Source organism: Zootoca vivipara, chromosome 10 (genome assembly GCF_965207765.1).
Source record: "Zootoca vivipara chromosome 10, rZooViv2.hap1.1, whole genome shotgun sequence".
Taxonomy (NCBI): Eukaryota; Metazoa; Chordata; class Lepidosauria; order Squamata; family Lacertidae; genus Zootoca; species Zootoca vivipara.
The window spans coordinates 52,827,106-52,850,913 of NC_142593.1; the positions used below are offsets into that span (position 1 = coordinate 52,827,106).

Below are 23,808 nucleotides of genomic sequence, written 5' to 3' on the forward strand. Positions count from 1 at the left end.
GTAAATTGATTAACCTATTTTAGTACAGCAATACCTCCGCGAACGTCTGCCTTGTCTAGCGTCCATTCCGGCAACCATCCGCTGCAAACCCGGAAGTACCGGAATGGGTTACTTCCGGGTTTGCCACTTGCACATGTGCAGAAGCACAAACCGCTCCATGCACGGCGCTTTGCCCTGTGTCCTTTTCGGCTAGCAGCCGGGGCTCTGGAATGGATCCTGGCTGCAAAACCAGGTATGACGGCAATTTTATTATTACATTGTAACATTGCAGATTTGGCTTAGTGCATGGCCTCTGGTTTATGTCCCCGAGATGTAAACCGATAATAAACCAGGGTTGCAGCTCATGGTTTGCCCTGAGCGAGACACACCTCAAACCTGGATTCAGACTCAAACCAACCAAGGCTTAGCTGACAACCGCAATCTCCTCTCCACAAACCTACACAATGCACGCCAAGCCATAGTTTGGCTTAGCATTACAGACACACTTGATCCAAGTGTGGCTTAGTTATTGGACAAAGTTTTGGGCTTTCCTTGCACAAAATGTTTTCAGGCTGCTTTTGGCGAAGACAGTCTCAGCCCAGCCTACTTCATAATGGAACACAAAACAACCCCCATATACCACCTTTAAAAGGAAGCAGGAATACAACACTTTCTTTTTATTTTTTTACAAAAAAGAAGAAATCACGTAAGTTTATTTTTTTCCCCACTTCAAGCTTATAAAAAACTTGTTAGATTCTTTATACATATGTACAAAAGCACACAAAACACACACACAAAAACAATAAATAGGGAGGGGTAGAAGTTTTACAAAACCCATTATATACACAGTGAACTGCACAAGGCTTCAGCACCACTGAATAAATATGTGGCACCCGTATCACAGCTAATAGGCCAAAGGCTTCAGTTCTATGGGACCAAGAAAAAGCTTCCAACTACGTGGAAAAGAATCTTGACTTTGGTTGGGACAGGACTAGAGAACGACTGAAAAGTGCTAGAGAAAAGCATTTTTTTAAAAACAGCAGCTGTTCCCCTTGTCCAGAAGGGTCTCATACCAACCAACATTAGCCTTCCAGTGCACAGCAGTGTGCTTCCAACTGGGTGATTCTGTAGTAGCATATTTGTACGTACATTTCACAAACATTTTTTATGGCCAAGGCACTTGTTTTGCAATTGGAGGTACACTGCACTCATTTTCAAATACGTGTTTGTGTGTGTGTGTGTGTGTGTGTGTGTGTGTGTGTAGGGCTGCCATATGCCTAGGAATTTCCGAAAGGCTGTGTTTTGTTGTGGATCTTAGGAAAGCGTATCGGCAAAAAAGCTCAACAACTTTCGGGGTGCCCTGGTTTTTACTTTTTGAAATATGGCAACCCTACGTGTGTGTGTGTTTGAAAATGTGCATGATTGAATCTTGCAATCATATTTAATTGATTGCTTGTGTGTAGCTGACTGGGGAGGAGGCTACCATTGTGCTAAGTCACAGAGATGTAGCGAGTCACCTCTTTCGTTGGGCGCATGCTTTGGGTGGGTACTTTGCCGTAGCCTCTGTAGCTATTGAATCAATCTCTCCCAGCATCCTTGCAGTTCTGTTAACAGTCTTGCAGCTTGGGGATGGCTGAGTTTTAAAGGACATGACCTAAAAAAGCATGAAACTGGCCGCAAGTTGAATAACTGCCTATTCTTTTGTAACAGTGAACTCATTCTCCAAGGAGTGATCCATAGATGGGCCAAAGTAGTGAGATTCACAACAGGCAGGGAGATTATCAAGGCACAGGGCTTCAAGACCCAATAAGGATGGAACATGCCCAGTGACAACAGAATGTTGAGCATCTGTTGAGGGTGGAATGGAAAACCAAAGAGGGGTTATGGAATGGAGGCAGGGATGGCTGGAATTCTTATACAGGGGTACACAACAACATTTTGCTGCAATGCATTTGTTGCATCACAAAACCAAAGCTTGTTTAGAATGCTAGTTTGTTTTGAAATACATATACTGTATATATGCATTTCAGGGACATCGTTTTTAGTGTGTGAGTGCAGGGTGAAGTGATTAATGATAAGTTATTTGGGGATTATTATTTTTACTTAAATGGAACGGAGGTAGTTGTAATCCCCCCCCTCTCTTTCCTTGCTAAATGTAGATACCTAAGCACTATTCACTCAGTGGTTCAGGTACTCAAAAAGCTGGCTCATACTTTCAAACTCCTCTAATTGTGTGAGCTGGAGGGGGGGGGGAATGGCAGTCACCATCACAGTGGTGGGAATTTGCTTCCTGTATGCGCAATGCTCTCCCACATGGCAGTGTAGACAATCACCTGGAGAAATTCAAGCCCCTCATCTTATGATATACAAACAATGCATGAAATTTTTAAGATCGGCTTGGGTGCTTCCCTCTCAACAAAACACCGCACAATAGTAAAAACTACGGCTGAGAATCAACACACAGTGTCCGTCACATTAATGTTTCAACTTCCATACGCTCTAGGCAGGGCCAATCCGAATATTCAGGAAATAAAATAATAAGAATAATAATTTATTATTTATACCCCAGCCACTCTGGGCGGATTCCAACAAAACATTTAAAGTGCCACATGGCACAACATTCCTGCCATTATACCATTTCACACTGCATGTGTGTCTAGTGGGAAGATACGCCTGAATGTCTGTCCCACATATAAATCCTCCTGCATGTTGAAAACTAGTACAGATGTGCTAGAAACAGGTCTTCCAGCCCTTATAGTTTTGAACAAACAGGCAGATTTTGATTTGAGGAAAGGAGACAAAAAATGTGCGCCCCAATTCCTGCAGTCTGAAATAATACAGCCTCCAAGACTCTTGGCCACATGTTTGGTCCAAATACAAAGACCAGCCTATAGAAAAGTATGGTGCAAAGGAAGAGCTTGCACATGAAAACTCATCAGGATAAAGAGGTTTAGGTGCCTAAGGACTCTCCCAAAGAAGGATAAGTTTAGTAACAGGCTCTTGGGAGTTGGAGGGAATTATTAAGGGTAGCCACTGAAGCCATAAATATGTGATGCTCTGATTTTTCTAGAAATAATGTCCATGTCATCACAGTTCTTGGCAACGAGGACATCCATCCTGAAACAGCAAACTGTTGCAAGTGCTAGCAAGAAAGAAAAAGAGTTTGCAGCAACATCTTTTCACCCAGAGCTTGTCTTCTGCAGTTGCCTTCTCCAGTTGAGTTGGCTGGTTAGGTCCTGGATGAATGAAGAACGTCATCCAAGAAGGACATTTCAGTGCATGCTTCATACTGATCTAAAGGTGGAGAAAGGAGAGAGGGGGAGGAGAAGATTTAAGCGGCTTGAATGCAATTTTATACAGTCCGACAACATTGCAAAGTGGCGAGAAGTCTTCACGGGGCCAAATTTGACATTCGTGGAAACTTATGGAATGTGTGGTTTGACCTAATTGGCAGCAGACTTGCCGAGGACTGGGAAACCACAAAGCGGCGCTTTCCATAAGCCACACAAAAGTTAAGCCTGCCTTACAATAAAAGCATTCCATTGGCAAGACTTGACTCAAATCCCACGGGACAGTTAAGAGACTTTCTAAAGCAGACATTAAAACTCACTCGACAAGTGAAATTCAGGGTTGCATCACTCGCTGCATGATATCCCCTCTGTGCGCACACCCCAAAATAACTTCTGACTGTGCAAAGGAAGTCCCCCACCCGCCTTGACCCCCGTGCACCTCCTACATCTGTTGTGCAATTTACCTCAACCCTCTGGAGCAGATTTGCTGATGGTGTGGGGAAAGGAGATGAGGGAAAGTCCTGTGGTGCAAGCAGAAGTCATTCTGCTCGCCAAATAATTTAGCTGAATATTGCCCACAGCAGTCAAAATGCTCTAGAGTGCAACTGCTTTTATAGTGTCAAAAATGAGGCATATAATCCAGTATCTTCATGCATTGTAGGGAGGGACTGATACTCAGAGCATCCATGCAGACATTCCTCAGCTCAATCCATGGGATTTCCAGCAGAAGCAGAGGTAGCCATTGTAGGACCCTCTGAAAGTTGCTGCACTTCCAACTCCATCAGCCCTAGCCAGCATGGATAAATGGCTAAGAAAGATGGGCTACTTTCAGCTGGACTACCTGAAAGTAAAGTATCAGGGAGCAGAGCCTGAGGAGAACCTCTAGCAGAGACTTGGGGCAGTAGGGCCCTAAGTAAAGGCAGCCCCACTTGCTTATCTTAGCAAAACATGGTAGGAACTTCCAAGTATTTCATGTTTACTTGAACTCCAGGTCAACAGAGAGCCTTGCGATGAAACCAGCAAGTTACACTTTGCAATACGGTAGGTCCTGCAATGTACGCACCAGTTATGTTCTAGGGATTGAGCCTGAAGCAAAAATTGTGTATAGTCAAAACCCAATGGGTTCAGTGGCAGGTAGAATTGCCAAAGTCATTTCCTCCAGAATCCCACCCCCTTTTTAATTTTTAAAAGGTTGTTTGCCACATGTGTAAAGCTGAATGCGCACAAGTTAAATGCATGCAAATGGCGGGCTTCCTGTGCTGCAGAGAAGAGCATAGGAAACAGTCTTACACCAGGTAAGATCAGTGAGTCATCTGGTTCAGTATTTTCTGCAGTGCTGAGCAGTGGCTTCTCAGGGATTCAAGCTAGGTCTCTCCCAGCCTTACCCAAAGATGCTGGGGATTGAACCTGGCGTCTTCTGCACGCAGAGCACTTGCTCTGCCACTGAACCATAGCCATTACCCAACAGCACATTCATCTTTGGGGTCCTGTCAAGGCTTACGTTGTTTGGTTCCTCTTTTGCCACCCATCTCGACATTTTATGAACCAGAGTTCTTCGCCAGGAGATATGTTGGTCTTCTGGGGGTCTTCTGCACAAAAGGTGAGCCTGAAACAAACAAACAAACAAGCAAAGTATGTAACTACTACAGTCCCAAGACTAAAGTATCTAGCTGACCATTTGGGGAACAGAACACTGGAGCTCGGATCAACTTACGAAGACAGTTCCTATATTTGCAGGGAGTGGATATGGATGCAGACCTTCGGCTGTATATTCACAGGCTATTGGATATCAAAGGCCTGCCATCTCCTTGCTTGGTTAACATGATGGCCTCATTATGATAAACCATAGCTAACAGTTGACCAGGGATGCTTCAATCTGCGTTGTTGTTGTTTGCTCCTCCCACTATCACAGGGAAAACAAGGATCCCAGCTTTTTGTCCAAATAAGGACTTGTGTTTGTTTTTCTCCCTGCAAAACACAATCTGTAGCAGAGGTCTGGTCTTGGCTTACAGACCATGGTTTGCATGAAACAAACGCCATCCCCCAGCTGACATGACGCTAAGCTAGGGATTGCGGTTGATTTCTCACGTGCGATAACGGGAAGGAGCAAAACAGCCCATACTGTTGCATGTATGGTAACCTATTAACCACGGTTTACTGTGACATGCAAACTGAGTTGATGTGACTCAAAAGTTAATACACACACTTAAAGAGACGTCTGCAGCATGATGATTTTGGAGTTTCTAACAAGCCCAAAAATATATCCTTTTGTCTTGTCTGAATCAAAGTTTGCAATCATTCAATTGCTTAGTGCCCTGGGCTTACTTCTGCTGAGTTTCACCAGATTTCACACGGATCCGCCTGATCTGGAGCTCCTTGGACGAATTCTCAGGCCGAGTCCAGTACATTTTCAGCTCTCTCCACAAGCTGTACCAGGACTGAGTGGAACCTTCCCAGGTGAGCTTGATCTTCAAGACATCGCCAACATCTTCTTCAGTATAGACAAGGAAGGTGTTTGTGTAGTTCAAGCCAATCTGCTCATACCTGAGAATAAGAGGTACACAACATTTCGTTAAGGAAGTGCAGAGGCAGGGAGCAACTCATATTTGCTTGTTATGGTTTCGGCAAAACAACCCTAGTTGACTTAACGCTAAGCTAGCAATTGTGGTTTCTTTCTCCGCTGTGATAACAGGGAGGAGTGAGTGCTACTGTGCTTGAATCCTGCTTGCTGGTTTTCCCAGAGGCACAGTTCAACCACTGTGAGAGCAGGATGCTGGACTAGATGGTATATTGGCCCGATCCAGCAGGGTCTTTTTATATTCTTATGGTTCTCAAAAGCCTGTCAAAAGCCTGTCTCGTGGTTCATCCTGTCAATAATAATAATAATAAAAATAATAATTTATTATTTATACCCCGCCCATCTGGCTGGGTTTCCCCAGCTACTCTGGGAGGCTTCCAACAGAAAAATAAAATAATCGATTAAACATTAAAAGCCTCCCTAAACAGGGCTGCCTTCAGATGTCTTCTAAAAATCTGGTAGTTGTTTTTCTCTTTGACATCTGATGGGAGAGCGTTCCACAGGGCGGGCGCCACTACTGAGAAGGCCCTCTGCCTGGTTCCCTGTAACTTGGCTTCTCGCAACGAGGGAACCGCCAGAAGGCCCTCGGTGCTGGACCTCAGTGTCCGGGCAGAATGATGAGGGTGGAGACCCTCCTCCAAGGAATCAAATTTATTAAGGGTTGTATTTACTTATTATAGCTTGTCTTTCATCGAGCTTGGATGAAAGGCAACCTATCCACCACTTCCCATTAAATATGTCAGTGCCAAATCCTACCGGGGGGGGGGGGAGCAAAACATGCCAATGAAGTCTAAGTGTGCCCAGTGGCCATGAAATGTTAACTCACCATCGGAAGGGGAAAGGACAGAAAAGCAGGGGGTGGGGGGCAATGGAATGGGATATCAGGGGCAGGGGCAAGGGCAAAGGCAAAGGCATGACTGCCTGGCTGCCTGGGACCCTGAAAGGGAGCACTTCACACTGCAACATTTTGTTGCAGGCCTGCCTCGTCCCCCACTAGCATTCAGATAAAAGAGTGTGAGGTGTGCACTCAGTTAGCGCTTGGCGACAATATCCAGCATAAACAGTGTGTGACTGCCAGTATACCAAAGAATTGTCTGCAATGCACATTAATTCAATTACACGCTTGCACCGGTTCATCAAAAGCCACTGATCTGGTAGTCCATTTTGTCAGCTTTAATCTACCTGCACAAAAATGCGATTCACTGAGATTTGGCCTATAAACACAGCAGAATGAGACAGGGCAGCGTGGTGGTGACAGAATGAAATGAACTAGGCTGCAGGTGTGTGTAATAAATTTTTCTCTTTCATTTTTTTTAAAAAAAATTAACTGCAAGAAGAAAAGTAGCCCAGCCAACTCCCTGCACTATTAGCTTTCTTCTTGCAGGAACTTTCTTCTTTTAGGGACTTCCCCCTTTGAAGAGGTCCGCAGGTGCTGCTTATGCACAGAGGGAGAAGTAACACACACACCCCACGCTCCAATCTGGAGCAACCAGCCTACTCAGTCACAGGCTCAGGAATTGCGGGGAGAGAGAGAGAGAGAGAGAGAGAGAGAGAGAGAGAGAGAGAGAGAGCGCAGGGATACGCTACAACACTTTGTTGCAGGGATCCCCACTTGTTTTGTTCTTAATGCCAGCTTGAAGTTATAGACAGTCATTTGAATCGCGATCCTGTCTGAAATGAGCTGCTCCAGTGACTCACTCCAGAACTAAGGTTAAGAGAGAGAGAGAAGCTTTATAATAGCCTATTAGTATAAGAGTCGACTTGAAAGAGGGTGCAGGATTGATGTTTGTAGTTCTCCACTTACACTTCCAGAGGCAGGGGCTGGGAGTCCCCACTGGTGCCGTGCAGCGTAACGGAGAAAGTAGGCTCTGTCTCTCCCATGCTTTTGTAGCTGAAGACATGCATTTTCATTTGGTAGTGGAAAACTGCAGAGACACAAGTGAAGACACTTCAACGCGGAGCCAAGATTGGGGCTACAAATCCTTTGTTCCCATTAAGCAGACGTGGTTTGCAAGGCAAGTGCCAGCTGGCAGGGGATCTGCCCTGCCTTTGCCAAGCAGCGTTGCTGGCACTCTGCGCACATTAACCCCGATCAGGAGCAGATAAGACATAGATGAGGAACCAAAAAAGCAGCTGTGTTTCCATCATTTCCCCCTGGGGAAGGACAGCTTTCTCTGGTCTCCTGCAACGACTGGCCATTTACACCTGGAAATTACTTGAAGGGAAGTATCAAGAGTGCACCCTTGCGAAGGGGCAAAGCTGGGATGCTTCCTCGAAGGGAGGGTTTTAGTCTGCCGCTTGTGATGCAGAGCTCTTTTCAACAGGGCTCCCAGACCTACCACAGCTCTTTGCTGGGAGCAGAGCCAGGGCTCCCCACGCCGGGACAGTCAGATCTCACTTAAAAGCTTATTTCCCCTTTAAAGAAGGGAGACGTTTTCTCAGCAACCTGGGCTTCAGTGCAAACTGCGTCACGTGTCACCTGCACCACCGACGCAAGATGTGGCAACGGCCATTGGGTTCATAGAATTGTAGAGTTGGAAGGGAACCCCAGGGGTCATCTAGTCCAACCCCCCTGCAATGCAGGAATCCCAACTAAAGCGTCCATGACAGGTGGCCATGCCTACGGGAAGCCTGCAAGTGGGAGCTGAATGCACCAGCGCTTTCCACACTTCTGATTCCCAGCAACTGGTGTTCAGAGATATACTGCCTCCAACAGGGGAGCTAGAACACTCTTCGGCACTCAAGAAAAGCCCTGAAGCCCCACAGGGGATGGAAGCTAACCAGAATGGGTCTACAGCCCCAGAACCCAGGGTTCCCTCCTCCATCCCTGAGTCCCTGACACTAACGTACTCCAGGGTTCCTAGGAACATTCTTTGATAAACCAGCAAGAAGAACCATACTAGAACCATCTACTCCAGCTACTCTTCTCAAAGGGATAAACCAGTGGCTTCATAGAGGATATGTCCATCAGTGGCTATTAGCCATGATGGTCAAATGTGGCCTGGAAGCAAATTAGCAGTGTCTGGTGCCTTCATACTGCACTTGTTGGCTTCCTGGAGGCATCTGTCTGGCCACAGCTGGAAATAGATTCCTTGGCTATGGACTCTTGGTCTGATCTAGCCTTCTTCCCAGCTCTGCAACCCAGAAATGATGTTGAGGGATCAATGTGAGAAGATGTTGTTGGATGCTAACATCCATCCGCTCCAGTCAGCATGGCCAGCGACTAGGAATTATGAGAATGGTAATCCAACATCTACCAGCCTCTAAAGTCAGAGGTGGCCTACAAGCTCCATTCAGAAGTTCTCATATGCTGGTAGGTCATAGAATCATAGAGTTGGAAGAGACCACAAGGGCCATCCAGTCCAACCCCCTGCTAAGCAGGAAACACCATCAAAGCATGAGCGCCAAAGGTCCATGGGCGCCAGTTAGGTGGGCCCATGGAAAAGATGTGGAACAGATGTGGATACCTGCATTTGGTTCTGCACTTGATTTATTTTTTCCTAACAATGGAGATCAATGATATTTTGACCAAGGGTGGAATATCCAACAGGCTAACAAAGCCCTGGTCTAGGGCCCACCATTTTTGTAATATGGCACTGGTTCAAAATGGGGTTTTCCTTCACTTGCCTCCCCTTAAATCCAAAAGCAGGATGGAAGTTGAACTGGACCCCAAAACAAAAGCCAACCTTTTTTTTTTAACATCTGGCTTCACTGAACTTTGCTCAAAAAACAAACAAACAAACACCACCAAAACTTTATTTAACTAATTCATAACCTGCTCTTCATTAAAACTCAATTCCAGGCAGTATATCAATATAAAACATGACGGAGTGAACTGGAAATTCAAACCACAACAATAAATCAAAACTACATCACTGTTATTTAAAATATGACGTATGCATATTTGAATGAAAGGGTTTTTTTAAGTAGCTTGCTAAGACCCCAAATTTCTTTTAAAGTGGTTTGTTTCTTTTTTAAACAAAAGTCTGGGAACTGCTGCTCGTAGGAGCCCCTGATGCTGTCTGGCACACCATTTCAATAAAAAGGTTTTGATAGTCAGTCAGATGAGAGAACCATCAACACATTTCAAATACAGCCTTCTGGTGTCTGAAAGGAGACACCCCACCCCAACTTGACCATGCTGGGTGGGGAATGATGGATGTTGTAGTCCAAAACATCTGGAAGGCAACAGGTTGGGGAAGATGTCCCAAGGCATATCCTGAGGTGTTGGTGATGGGGAATCCAGATGTAAACACATCCTCAAACAGATAATAGTTTTGCTCTCTGGCTTCTCGAGTTTCTTTTTCAGAATAAAAGCTAACAGCAACAAGGCACTTATAATGACTGAGGGCTGGTGGGGCTACCATGGAGGAAGGCTGCATTGAATGGAAAAAAATTGTATGCCACATTGGGGCACACAGTATGTAAAATCTAAAATATGCATCGAATTATCAACAAAGGTCCGAAGTTAAAAAGCAAGTTGGCTATAAAAATGTCAAGAGTATAAACAAGCCCAGCAGTTAAGAAAATGTACATTATAAAATAAAATTGCATATTAAAATGCATTCCAGATTTATGTATCTGGATAGGCTTACCTAAACAAAAACGTTGTGGCCATTTATTAAATTTCTATCAATAGGATCCCAGGGCAGTTGAGGCAGGTGCTGAATGCAATACTTCTCTAAAATCAATGGGCAGGGAGTTTCAGAGTGTAGCATCCCCACATGAAACAGACCAGACAGGTATCCCTGAAGATTTTTTTAGTTTTTAACGTTTGGTGTTTTATTACGTTTTAATATATAATGGAAGCCACCCAGAGTGGCAGGGTATAAATAATAAAAGTAATTATATTATTAATTATTATTATTATTATTGCATGGGGGGAGGGGATCTGTGGCCCTACAGATGCTGTAGGACAGGCATCCCTAAACTGTGGCCCTCCAAATGTTTTGGCTTACAACTCCCATGATCCCTAGCTAGCAGGACCAGTGGTTGGGGAAGATGGGAATTGTAGTCCAAAACATCTGGAGGGCCGCAGGTTTGACATGCCTGCTGTAGGACTACTAAAACTTCCAACATCCCTGACTATGTAGCCTTGCCTATACTACAGATGGGGTAAGCAAGGATAAAGCATCTTATTAGTGGGCAAGCTATGTCTTGCATGTGTGATGGTAGGAAAATACAGATCTACCTAGGAAGGAGGCATAGTTTTTCTCCCATTTGGGGACACTTATCACTAGGGTTGCCAGACTCAGTAGAGGACAGGACTTCTGTGCCTTTAATTGCCCTGCTCTCTTTTGAGTCTGGAGACCTTAAAGAGAAACCAGCAAACCCTTTGTTTAATTTACAAGCAAAGGGTCTGCTGGTTTCTCTTTAAGGTTTCCAGACTCAAAAGAGTGCAGGGCAATTAAAGGCACAGAAGTCCTGTCCTCTATTGAGTCTGGCAACCCTACTTATCACCTAGGCTAAAGCCCAGGCTTTGCGATGGAGAGGCGACTGGGTTTAACAGCAGGTGACAGTAGAGGTTAGTTGGCCATTAGTTAGAGGTTTCTTGGGATAGTTGGGGAAGCTGTTTTCTAGGAACAGTCAAGGAGCCAATGCAACTGCAAAGTACTCATTACCCGTTTCCCATCCAGTAGTTATTCAGCTCAAAACTGCTGCTCCCACAAAGGGTTAAGAATCCCTTTCTCCACACCCATCCTCTGCTCCTAATTACAGCTCTCCACAGCTGCTTTTTATCAAGAAACCACTGGCAGATCATCACCCATGTAATGTCTCTTTAAGCTTTTAGATGAATGTCACGATGGCTTTCCCCCACCACCAAGAACCAAAAGTTGGCTGGCTGCTGCCCAGATTTTCTTTCTTTAAAGAAAGACACACACACACACACACACACACACACACACACACACACACACGAAATTCTATCCTATCTGTTTCTCCAAAGACACTATAAGGCAGCCAAGGAACAAGAAAAAACAGAATGAAATCATATGAATGTCCTAAAAAACCCAACACCCGCAGATACATTCAAATGAATAAGCAAACGCTATCCATTTGACCAGGCATCCCCAAACTGCGGCCCTCCAGATGTTTTGGACTACAATTCCCATCATCCCTGACCACTGGTCCTGTTAGCTAGGGATCATGGGAGTTGTAGGCCAAAACATCTGGAGGGTCGCAGTTTCGGGATGCCTGCATTTGACAAATTCCAGCACCACAAAAACAACACAGAAATGAGCCAGCAAATAAATGCACAATTAACCAGGTGTCATTTTAAAAAGCAAGGTCTTCACCCCACCCTGAAACAGCACAGCGATGGGGCCCAACAGACCTCGCTTGGCGAGGCAATGCATAGGGCTGGTCCCACGACAGAAAAGGCCCTGCCCCAATTTGACACCAGCTCCACTTGCCAGGACTGAGGAATCTGAAGCAGGACCCTGCCTGGTGCTCAGTTCACATTACAGTACTGCCTCCAACTGTGGCTAAAAGCCATCCAAGTTCGTGGCCATCGCAGCCCTCCTGCAGAAATGAGTTCCATAGTTTAACTGTGGAAGAAGGACCTCCTTATGTCTGCAATGAATCTTCCAACATTCTGCTTCACTGGAAGTCCACAAGTTCTAGTATTATGAATGAGGAAGGGTAGGAAACCCTGCTCTATCCTCTTTCTCTCTGCTATGCATAATTTTTATAAACTCCTATCATGTCACTTCTTGCTCGCTTCTTCTCTAAACTAAAACCTAAAGGCAAAACCAGGTCACTTGCTGCCACTATAATTTCAGATGCTTGATGGGTAGGGAGCTAAGTCCATAGCCCACAGAGCAAAGATCAGGGGTGGAGCTAGCTCCACTTGGGGGCGGGGACATGGGGGCAGGGCAAGCATCCGGGGGGGGGGCGAAGTGAGCCACCCATGGGGGTTGGAGTGAGCCACCCATGGTGGGCTGCTTCCTGGGCATAGCTGCCAAGTCTCCCGTATTCCCCGGGAAATCCCCGTTTTTCCAGCTGTTCCTAGCTGGAAAAACAGATTTTTTTTGTTTTTTCCCGGTTTATTCTGGCGCGGTGGCCATTTTGGAACTGGGCGGAGCATGCTCAGAAGCGACTTTTGATGCTGCTCTGCCCAGTTCCAAAATGGCTGCAGTGCGACTTCTGGCGCGGTGGCCATTTTGGAACTGGGCAAAGCAGCATCAAAAGTCACTTCTGAGCATGCTCCGTCCAGTTCCAAAATGGCGGCAGCGCTACTTCCGGTCTGCTTCTTCCGGCCCGGTCCCTTATTTCTCCAACAGCAACTTGGCAGGTATGTTCCTGGGTGGGAGGTGGAGGGAGCCAGGCTGCTTTGCCAGCAGCCTTCCTCCCTTCCCTCTTCCTTTTGACAGCTCGGGGGAGGCTTCCCCCCCAGGAAGCAGCCCGGGAATGGGGGGCAACGGCGCAACTCCCAAGCCTCCCCGAGCTGTCAAAACGAAGGAGGAAGGGGGGGAGGCCGCTGGCAAGGTGGTGCAGATCCGCTCCTTCCCCAATGACTCGGGGTTGGCTTGGGAATCGCAGGTGGGCGGCGCACCAAATGTCACCACCCCCAGTGATGACACCCGGGGTGGACCGCCCCTGCCGCCCCAATGGTTCAGCATTTCAGCAAGGGAAACCTGCCTCTTGCAGCATGCAACCTTTTAGCTGGGATCTGCAAGGAGACCCCCTTCCAGTGCTTCAGATGCTGGCTTGCCTTCCTCTGCAAATAAAACCTGAGCAAGTTCTCTGTGACTGATGGGAACACCAAAGGAAGAAAGGAGCCTACCTTTGAAAGGCATGTCGGCCCGCGTCTTCAAGTACATCTTGGTGTTCCTCTTGTTCCTCATCTTCTTGGCGTTGTAGCCAATGCCGTTGCAGCGGTTCTTGCGGCAGCTCAGGCAGATGCCCTTCCGGAAGCGGCTTGAGTCCGTGCACTGGAAGGCAAAGCTCTGCTTATCCTTGTTCACAAGGGAGTCCACAAAGAGGTGCACGGACCGCTCGTGTTCGCACCTCACAGCCTCCCCGATATCTAGATGGACAGACAGGGAGGAGGAGGAGGAGGAGGGAAAACAGTCGTAAGGCAACAAGCCAGCCGTTTAGCATTCTCCACCTCCGCGGTAGAAAGGCAGGCACACGTGCAGCGAGATTTACAGATCTCTAGGTCCTTTGTAGTTTAGCGCAAGCCAGACTTGGCCACAGACCAGGCAGGCCTCTGGCCAGAAATTCTGCCGTGCAACCAGAAGCGAACGTCGTAGGAGGCATCCTAAAATGCAATGCAGAGCCTAAATTTGGGCCATCTAATAATCTCCAGTTGTTTCACGAACCGAAATGGCTTAATTTTTTTAATTAACATTTTAATAGGATTCAAAGAATTTGGCAAATGCTTGCCAGATCACACAAGTTCCTTTATCCCATTGGCCAGGAAAGGCAGGAGTCCGTTTCTGGTTTCACGAGGAATTAAGTGGAAGAATATCAGCATAGCTTGATGTGTCTATAAACAAAACAGGTGACAAGCTTTTAAGAGGTGTTGAAATTTTGGGAGGTTGGATAGTTATAAGGGAATGGTCTCAGGGGTTGGGTGCACATTTTTATTTTATTTTATTTATTATTATCACTTTGTCAAAGTAAAATAATAATAATAATAATAATTAATTAACAACAGCAACAACAACTGGTTATTCCAGGCACCCCCAACCTGCGGCCCTCCAGATGTTTTGGCCTACAACTCCCATGATCCCTAGCTAACAGGACCAGTGGTCAGGGATGATGAGAATTGTAGTCCAAAACCTCTGGAGGGCCAAAGGTTAGGGATCATAGCTGCCAAGTTCTCCCTTTTTTTTAAGGGAAATTCCCTTATGCTGAATAGGCTTCCTCACGAGAAAAGGGAAAACTTGGCAGCTATGTTAGGGATGCCTGGGTTATTATATTGTGAATTGCTTCAAGTTGTCTAATGGGAAGAGGTTCGTGGATGAAATAATTTTTCTTCATCATCCTTAATTTTATAACAGAGCAGCCGAGGCTGAGAGAGACACCTGGTCAAGAGTTCACATAGTGAATTCATAGTAGGGGAGAAAGCAAACCAGGGACCTATTGACTCATCGCTCAGTGTTAGTCATTACAAGGCTATAGCTTTCCCAGATCTGCATACTAGCATATCAGGTTTTGCAATGAATAATCCCCTCCTCCTACACACCTATGCATCTGTTTAATATATGTAAGCCAGGAAGAATTTTGCAACTAGAGGATTTGCATCTTCTTAGGCTGAGAACAGCATCTTAACAAGGGCAGGTTACTGTAAAACGTGGCAGATTTAGCAATCTGTGAAGTGTGCATGCACACGGAAGCTCATGCCAATGGCAAACTTAGTTAGTGTATAAGGTGCTACTGGAAGGAATCTATTTTATGTGACCCCCTGCCTGCCTGCCCACCACCACCATCAAAATACAAGCAGAAAGCCTTACTTCCGTAGGCAAGGGACCCCAAGACGTCACTCAAGCCACAGCCTGGCTGGACGTCTCCTCCATTCGGGTAGATGTCAATGTGACCCACGGGCATCTTGATCCCAATGCTGACCCCCAGAGTTTCCCTCGTGTATGTGTGCAAGACATCCACAAAGTCTGCATCGTCAGGAGAGAGGCGTCGGCTAGCGTCGACTCCTTCGAACATCGGGCCGGCTGGATCCAAGCCTGCAGCATCAGAGGAATACGGTTGAGATGGACACAGGGATTTCCTAGGAAGCTGCCTTATACTAATGCCATTTCCCCACTCAGCTATTTCCCCACTCAGACCAGCACTGCCTACCCTGACTGGCAGCAGCTCTTCAGAGTTGTGGGCAATTCCCACCATCTCCAGTCATTTTCATGGGAGATTCTAGGAACTGATCGGGGGGGGGGCTTCTGAATGCAGGTCAGGTGCTAAGGCTAAATGATCATCCATCCCCTAATTTCAACTTCATTTTAAAAATCACTATTTCTAACATTTATGAACTGACAATTTTTGGCCACGCATATCTGCATTGGTACCATTCGTTCTATTGCCCCGTTCTCCTGCCAGGCCTCGGGTTACAAAGGAGGACCTTGAGTACCCTCAGAGGTTATTGGACTCCAACTCCCATTAGTCCCATGCAGCATGGCCAATGGTTAGGGATTATGGGAACTGTTGTTCTACAACACCCCGAGGATCGCAGTGGATACAGATGTGCAATAAGCCATTGCTGCACATTCTCTATCTTTGACTTCCTCCGTCATTGGACCACCTTTTTAGCTAGAGATGGCTTCCAGCCAACACAGGACACTGGGATTATACCCATATGGGATAGATCCACATGTATATACTTTGTAACTAAGTCTGCCTTCAGGGATCCAACTGTGAACTGAATGTGAGTAAACTTCTTTTACATACTTTACACAAGATTGTGGCGAGTTTATTCTTTTAAGAGGGATATAAGGGATCTTACCAGGAACCTTATAATGAGAGGCTTACACAAGCCTGCAACCAGTAATCCGCTGTGCATTTAAAAGGGGAATGTGAAACTCTGCTAAGTGAAGGAACTTGCCAGTGCAAGTTAGGAAGGATATTAGTAAACAATATATCCTCTCCTGCCTCCCTGAACATTCCCACATTATCCTCATTTACAGCCAGTTCCTTACACAGAGCAGGAATATGCAGGGATCGAACCTGCGACAATGGCGACATCAGAACCACGGTCTAACAAACCGAGCCACACGCTTAGCATGGACTGAGCCACACCATCAGGCAAGCAGAGGGGGCAAGTTCAAACTACCCCAGCCTGTTTGGGAATAGCTTCCAGCCAAGTGCAGAACTGTTGCAGCCGAGACTTACCTTGAGGCTGTGCGTGCAGATTCAGGATTCACCTGTTGTGCCACATGCCACAAACCTGCCTCAAGCAGAGGATGGGGCTTCACAAGGCAACAACGCACATGAATTCATAGGAGGCGAGGGGGAAGTTGATTGGCTTACCTGTAATTCTGCCAATTGTTCCACTAGCATAGTTCCCAGCATAGCCAGCAACGTGGGCCCCGAGGCTGTAGCCAATCAGGTGGACGTTTTGGAGCTGGAAGCGCTCTTTCTCCTAAAAGAGCAACATGAACAGGATTCAAGCCAGTCGCTCGTGGAAGAAGAGCATCTCTGCACTATGAAACACTTTTGAACAGAATTTAGTAAGGGCATCAGAAGAGTCTGACAGATCAGGCCGATGGCAGCATCCTGTTTTTGCAGTGGCCGACCAGACACCTCTAGGAAACCCGTTAAGCAGGATTCGAGCACAAGAGCAACTCTCCAGTCCTGGCAACTGGTATTCAGAAGCATTGCTGCTTCCCAACTGTGGAGGGCAGAGGGCAGCCTTCATGGCTAATTGTCAAGAAGGTAAAGGAGTACACAAAGGGTACACACGGGAACAGGAAAGGTTTAGCGCTTTACGAAACACCATGCCTTCAAGTTGATGACGTAAGTAACATTCGATGCCTCTGACCAATAACAATCCTTGTTTTCTACACCCTCAGCTTTAGGTGGTGCAAGTTGCTTCACGCAGGTTTTTCCACCCCCAAGAAACAGAAGGCGGAATGGATATTATGGGAAGCAAAGCAGGGCCAAGTTCTCCCAAGCAATGGCAGGTAAAGACGTAAGAGCAAAACTATGCATTCAGAGTGAATGTTCAAGGGACAGCCCCTTTTGGACATTTTACATGGCAGCTGCGGGGGAACCACAGGGTCTGGGTGCTCCCTGATGTGTCTGTAAATTGCAAGCATGCCTGGGGTAAGGTTAGAGCCCAATGTATTGGCGTCATAGACAAGGCAGCTTCTGCTCATCTTCCTGGTGGGTGCCCACTCAAAGGTGACATCTTTCCCCTGCAGCCTGAAGTGTTATAGTCCAGAAAGAGCTGTACCAATCAGCAACTATGGATTAAAATAAGCAGTTATGGGTATGTGGAATCTGCCTTATTCTGAGTCAGACCGCTAGTACATCGGTATGTATGTATTCTTTTTATTTAAATGTTGTATAAACTGTGTTTTCATAGAATCGTAGAGCTGGAAGAGACCACAAGGGCCATCCAGTCCAACCTCCTGCCGAGCAGGAAACACCATCAAAGCATTCCTGACATATGCCTGTCAAGCCTCTGCTTAAAGACTTCCAAAGTAGGAGACTCCACCACACTCCTTGGCGGGAAATTCCACTGCCGAACAGCTCTTACTGTCAGGAAGTTCTTCCTAATGTTTAGGTGGAATCTTCTTTCTTGTAGTTTGAATCCATTGCTCCGTGTCCGCTTCTCACGGTGGAGCTGATGGGAGCCCAACACCACCTTCAGGACCATCCATTAGAAGCGGATCACGCACCCTGGGTTTCTGGACGATGGCTCTGGTGCCTGCAGTTTCAGTTTGCATGGGATGAGAAGCACCAGCATCAGCAACACCACCTGCCCCATCCCCACCAATCAACAGCTTTGGCACACAGCCTGCTGTGTGATGCCGAAGACGGCACCCCCTGCCGGGTCCTGCACCATCCAGGCTGACATTTCTGGAGCACCACATTTGACGCAAGTTCCCAACGGTCGCTTTTCCCATGCAGTTTTTGCTGCTCAAGAAATGGGAGGTTTCCGGCTTGCAAGTTACCTGCAACCAATTAAGCAGCTTGGCCAGTTCCTTTCCAACCACTCGGGTGTAGTTCACAGCATCCGTGTACAGCTGGTGGGCAAGAGGGAGCCAATCGACCACCACCACGTTGGCGTCCTTCTCTCGCTCCTGCAGAGCCGACACCAAGCTCCCCAGCCACGTCTCAAACATGCCAGTCATCTGGAAGAAGAATCCATGTTTAGTTCCTTTCTGGCCAAAGAAGGACCAGCAAGAGACGTAGCTTGGCTTTCTGAGGACTGAGACAGAGGAATCAGTGCCTACTTGTTTCCAGTAGGGTTTTTATAGTGTTTTAAACACAGGTGGCGCTGTGGGTTAAACCACAGAGCCTAGGGCTTGCCAATCAGAAGGTCGGCGGTTTGAATCCCTGCGATGGGATGAGCTCCCATTGCTCGGTCCCAGCTCCTGCTAACCTAGCAATTCGAAAGCACATCAAAGTGCAAGTAGATAAATAGGTACTGCTCCAAGCAGGAAGGTAAACGGCATTTCCGTGTGCTGCTCTGGTTCGCCAGAAGCGGCTTAGTCATGCTGGCCACATGACCCGGAAGCTGTAGGCCAGCTCCCTCAGCCAGTAAAGCGAGATGAGCACCGCAACCCCAGAGTCGGTCACGACTGGACCTAATGGTCAGGGGTCCCTTTACCTTTAATGTGCTGCATTGGGCGCCTTTGAGGGTTTTGGCCAAAGGTTAGAACTAATGAGAAGGCTCAGATTGGTACACAAGGCAAGTTACTGTTGGTCTCCAGGCTTTCGGACACGTTGGGTCATTGGCACATACAGAGAGGGAAAGGGGCAGGTAGCTTGGGCCAATGTGGTGCATGGCAGTGGAGCCAATCTCATGTGCCTTCCCTCTTGGACAGCATCAGTCACCCACTGTGTTGGTAAGCAAGGAGATCAACAATGCCCCACCCATGCCACCTCTGTGGACACTACTTTCCCAGTTACTCAGCACCAAGCAGAATGTTTCATCCAGAGCCCTCTTCAAGTGTTTAGAGCTTTAAAAACAATGGATTGAGGATCAACAACCCACACAACAAAATGTCATAGGGCACACACACACACACACACACACCGAGTTCCTCTTATTCTAAGAGCAACATGAAGCAGCAAAGAGTTCTATTCTACTTACTGCCCATCCATGAATAACAAAGAAGCTTTTAGCAGATATGTTAAACTTGCAATCTTCCAAATGCTGGTCTTGGCCCATAGTGAGGTAGCAGCCTTTGTCTTCTAGGTCCCTAGAAGTGCGGACATTGAATTTCACCGGCAGCTTGAGAACTTTCGGTGGTTCTTCTGGCTTTAGCAGCTGAGAAATGCCAACATCTGAAACATAAGCACTTACTGGTTAGGGGTTCCATACATTCGGAATTTCCCGGACATATCCAGAATACTGCAGTCAGCAGCAGTGTCCAGGTGGAAATCGGTACAACTGTCCAGTAAAATCCGGGCGTATGGCAGCACATGTCAGCAGTGCCGTTTCTAAACAGTATCAATTGCACATTTATCCAAAGTCCTGTTATAACTATTTAGTTGAATTAATTTGGCAAAATTGATGAACTTGATCCACTGATATACCCAGAGACGGAGCTAACTGCTCCAGCACCGGGAGCGGCACACATGCTGTGCACCCGGGGGTGGGGCTAGCCGCCCGTGGCAAGCGGCCCAGGGGGCTGCGTGGCAATATCACACACACCCCAGGGATGACACCCGGGGCCAGCTGCACCCGCCGCACCCCCTTCTTCCACCAGTGACGATATCAGCTTCTCAAAGTCCAATAGCCATTTACACTTCCAGCACCCCTTTGCGTCTTAGCGACCCCCTAAGTAATCCCACTGACACCCCCCACAGAGGTGGTACCTCCCACTTTGAGAAGCACTGCCCTAGCATTACCCCTCGGATTCAGTAACTGCAGGAGATTAAAACGCAAATATTTCACACACGCACACGAGTAGCTTGCGGAAAGAGAATACTGCCATGAAGGCCATTGAAACTCAAATTCAGGAGAAAATTGCTCGTTACATGCATGATTCAATTAGACGTGCACTCTTCCTACACGTGCAGACCTGGCTTTTGACCAACACTACTCTATTTCCATGCAAAAATCCCAATATTTATTTTAATCCTAATATATCCTCTATGCCAGAGGGGACCCAGGTGGCGCTGTGGTTAAACCACTGAGCCTAGGGCTTGCTGATCAGAAGGTCGGCGGTTCGAATCCCTGTGACGGGGTGAGCTCCCGTTGCTCGGTCCCAGCTCCTGCCAACCTAGCAGTTCGAAAGCACGTCAAAATGCAAGTAGATAAATAGGAACCGCTACAGCGGGAAGGTAAACAGCGTTTCCATGTCCTGCTCTGGTTTGCCAGAAGCGGCTTTGTCATGCTGGCCACATGACCTGGAAGCTATACGCCGGCTCCCTTGGCCAATAATGCGAGATGAGCGCGCAACCCCAGAGTCGGTCACGACTGGACCTAATGGTCAGGGGTCCCTTTACCTTTACCTTTACCTATCCTCTATGCCAGTTTAATATCAAGAAAAATCCAGAAACCTGTCCTTTCCCTCCTTAAGGCAGCAGAGGCGACCAGCTTATCCAAACAAGGAATGCTTCACAGTTTAAGCTGCATTTGCAAAACACATCAGTAGAAACAGTGCATTTCAGATGCAATCAAGTAGAACTACATGGAGTTACACCTTAGTGGCACGCTGACTTACTTTTTAAGTCACAGAACCAGTTCAGCAGCCTAGGCTAAGCATACATCAGCAGGTGAGGCAGAGAGAGAGTGACCATGATTTAGGTCAGGATTTCTGACATGTCGCCTGCGAGGTAACAGAGTGCACACCAGGAGCACATCAAGTGACGGAGCAGTGAGATCTTGGATTTGTACAAAACTCAAGCTGCATGCGCACCACACATTTAAAGCCCCCATCTTTTCTCCCAAAGATAACCTAGGAACTGTAGTTTGCTCCAAATAAAGCTACAGCTCCAAGCACCATCAACACACTACAATTCCCAGGCTTCTTTGCGTGGGGAAAATGCTTTGAATGCATGGCGTGTGCATAGCCTGAGTCCACTTGTTTTCATGCTTGCCCTCTAAGCAGCGGGGAAATGGGCCCAGAATCCTCACATCACCCATCGTCATGCTTAGCACCACCTATTTAAGATCTTGCAGTGGCAGGTCAAGTTTTCAGCATCAAAGCCATGCTGCCATAGTGGAAGCTTTGATGTGCAGTTTGAATATATGCCAGGGTTCATTGCAGCTAGATCTTCCCCTTCCCCCAGAAAGAAACTGCTAGATTCCCCCCCCCCAAAAAAGAAACCTCTAGTTAAAATCTAGAATGTGAGAACAATCACCCGCTTCTGAGCATGTGACCAGAAGGCATCTTTTTCGCCATGCAAGGCAAACAATCACCAAGCATAAAGAGGGCTTGCGGAGCAGACGGTAAAATTCAAGCTAGACTTTGAGGTTTTAAATTAAAAATAAAAGCACCAGCAAGCTGTCAATTTTCGTCTCCATGCACTTATTAGCCTTGCCTCTAGCCAGATTTAAAATTAAAAACTCAGGACATAGTGAAAGATTCTCTCTTGCTATTAATAGCGGAAGAACCTTGATCACTACGTAGCTCCATTAAATATGAGACGCTGGTGCTATAAATCACGAGCACTGCAAGCCCATCGCCAATCGAACAGCAGGCTAAAATAAGGCACTTGCAAGCGCAATTCAGTCTCTACTCAGAAGTACAACTAAGTTCAATGGAGATTACTTCCAGGTAAGTTGCCCTGCAATCACAGGCTAAACTTCTGAAACAGCAGTTGATTCTATACAGGCACACAACCCAGTGTGGTGCTCCTCTATGAGCCGTTAAAGAAAAGGCTATAGTTGCGCGCGCCTTTCTAACATTCCCCATTTTTTTCAACGGGGCTTGCACCGAGTGTCCTCTTGGAAGAGCAAGATTTTAAAACACTTTATGAGCCAGTAGACAGAAGGCATCGTGGTTTAGAAGCAGGGCACCCATGACACCGAGTCCGGCTGCTCTTTCATGCATTACAAGATGCAGCAGAGCGAGCTCGCGGAACAGCAAATCACGTCCGCGCTTTTCACTGCCTCAGCTGAAAGTTAAAGGCAGGCTTCGCCTCCGCGCGGCAAGGCAAAAGATGCGCTCCGCTTGCCTTTCCCCACCGGCGAAATGCTTAAGTTCCCTTTGTTGGTCTGGGGAGTTCCAAACACGAGGCTTAAAAGCCGCATTCGTATCGCTTCATGACCACAAACATTACAATTGTCTCACTTTCCCATTCAGCAGTCTCTGTCTCACACACAAACACGCCCATACGCGCTCCAGAAACGAAACACAGAATCGCAAAATTGGAAGGAACTGCAAAGACCACATCTCCAGAATGAAAAAGCAACTCAAGGCTCGCGCATCCCAGCACCCAGGTGCGCTTCACACACCACTAACGCGCAACAGGCAAAAGGCGCACCATCGGGCTGCAAAAGCAGGCTAGCTGTGCGCGGCTCCCTGCCCGTCTGCTATCCTAGCACCCATTTTGTCTCGACACCGCCCCAGGGAGAAAGCCACCCTCCTAGGGTTGCCGTGTGTCTCCCCCACCCCCCAGGACATGTCCTTTTTTTCCATGGGTAGAATCGTCATAGCGATCCATAGTTAAAAGTAGAAGTTGGCGAAAGTGTCCTCTTTTTTGCTCTTCAAAATATGGCAGCCCTACACTCTGCAGCCCCGCTTACCTCCTTGGGGGTCCCTCTCCGCTTGCAAGGCGTCCTCCCGGGACGCGCAAGAGGCGAGAGCGATGCACAGCAGGACGGCAAAAGTTCTCATCGCTCCAGCAAACGCCGGGTCGTCTTCTCCGCCTCCTCTTTCCGATGCTGCACTTGACTTGCTGAGGCTGCTCAAACTTCTTCAGAGCCGGCTTTTTCTTCTTTTTCTTCCCCCCTTTTTCTTTTGCTTTGGGGGGAAAGGGGGCGAGATGATGCTGAGCCTGCAGAAACGGCAAAGCACCGGGCTTTCTCTCGAAGGAGGAGGAGGAGGTTGGAGAAAGAGGCGAGAGGCGCGCGCGCAGGGAGCCGAGCAAGGAGCAACTAACTTGCAAGCGCAACGGCGCAGCAACCAAGCGGAGCAACCGGCAAGGGGGGGGGTCGTTTCTAAATAGGCAAGTGGGAGCGTCACCTGACCCATGGCCAGATGGGGATGGGACTCTGTAGGCTCGGGATCCGGGGTTCTGATTGGTCACGCCTCCCTGACGTCAAGAGCAAGCCGGCCAAAAAGTCTGAATGAAAACGCCACACACCCACCTCGAGGAAGGGAGGCG

At 47.4% G+C, this 23,808-nt stretch overlaps 1 protein-coding gene across 1 annotated transcript; it reads right to left on the bottom strand.

Moving 5' to 3' along the window:
- Positions 1-641: 641 nt before the first annotated feature.
- LIPG (lipase G, endothelial type) lies at positions 642-23,756 on the bottom strand. Its single transcript, XM_035100821.3, has 10 exons — positions 23,228-23,756; positions 19,622-19,815; positions 18,477-18,656; positions 16,828-16,939; positions 15,309-15,533; positions 13,634-13,876; positions 7,652-7,772; positions 5,595-5,813; positions 4,771-4,875; positions 642-3,273 (listed from the first exon to the last, which is right to left on the bottom strand). The coding sequence occupies exons 1-10, from the start codon at positions 23,316-23,318 to the stop codon at positions 3,264-3,266; spliced, it is 1,500 nt and encodes a 499-aa protein (XP_034956712.3). The 5' UTR covers positions 23,319-23,756; the 3' UTR covers positions 642-3,263.
- Positions 23,757-23,808: the final 52 nt, after the last annotated feature.

Excerpts from the sequence above, each read along its gene's own strand:
- LIPG (XM_035100821.3), bottom strand. The coding sequence starts at position 23,318 with ATGAGAACTTTTGCCGTCCTGCTGTGCATCGCTCTCGCCTCTTGCGCG. Across the intron at positions 15,534-16,827 it reads AACAATTGGCAGAATTACAG|GCTTGGATCCAGCCGGCCCG; the intron begins GTAAGCCAATCA and ends CTGATGCTGCAG. Across the intron at positions 7,773-13,633 it reads GGCCGACATGCCTTTCAAAG|TTTTCCACTACCAAATGAAA; the intron begins GTAGGCTCCTTT and ends GTGTCTCTGCAG.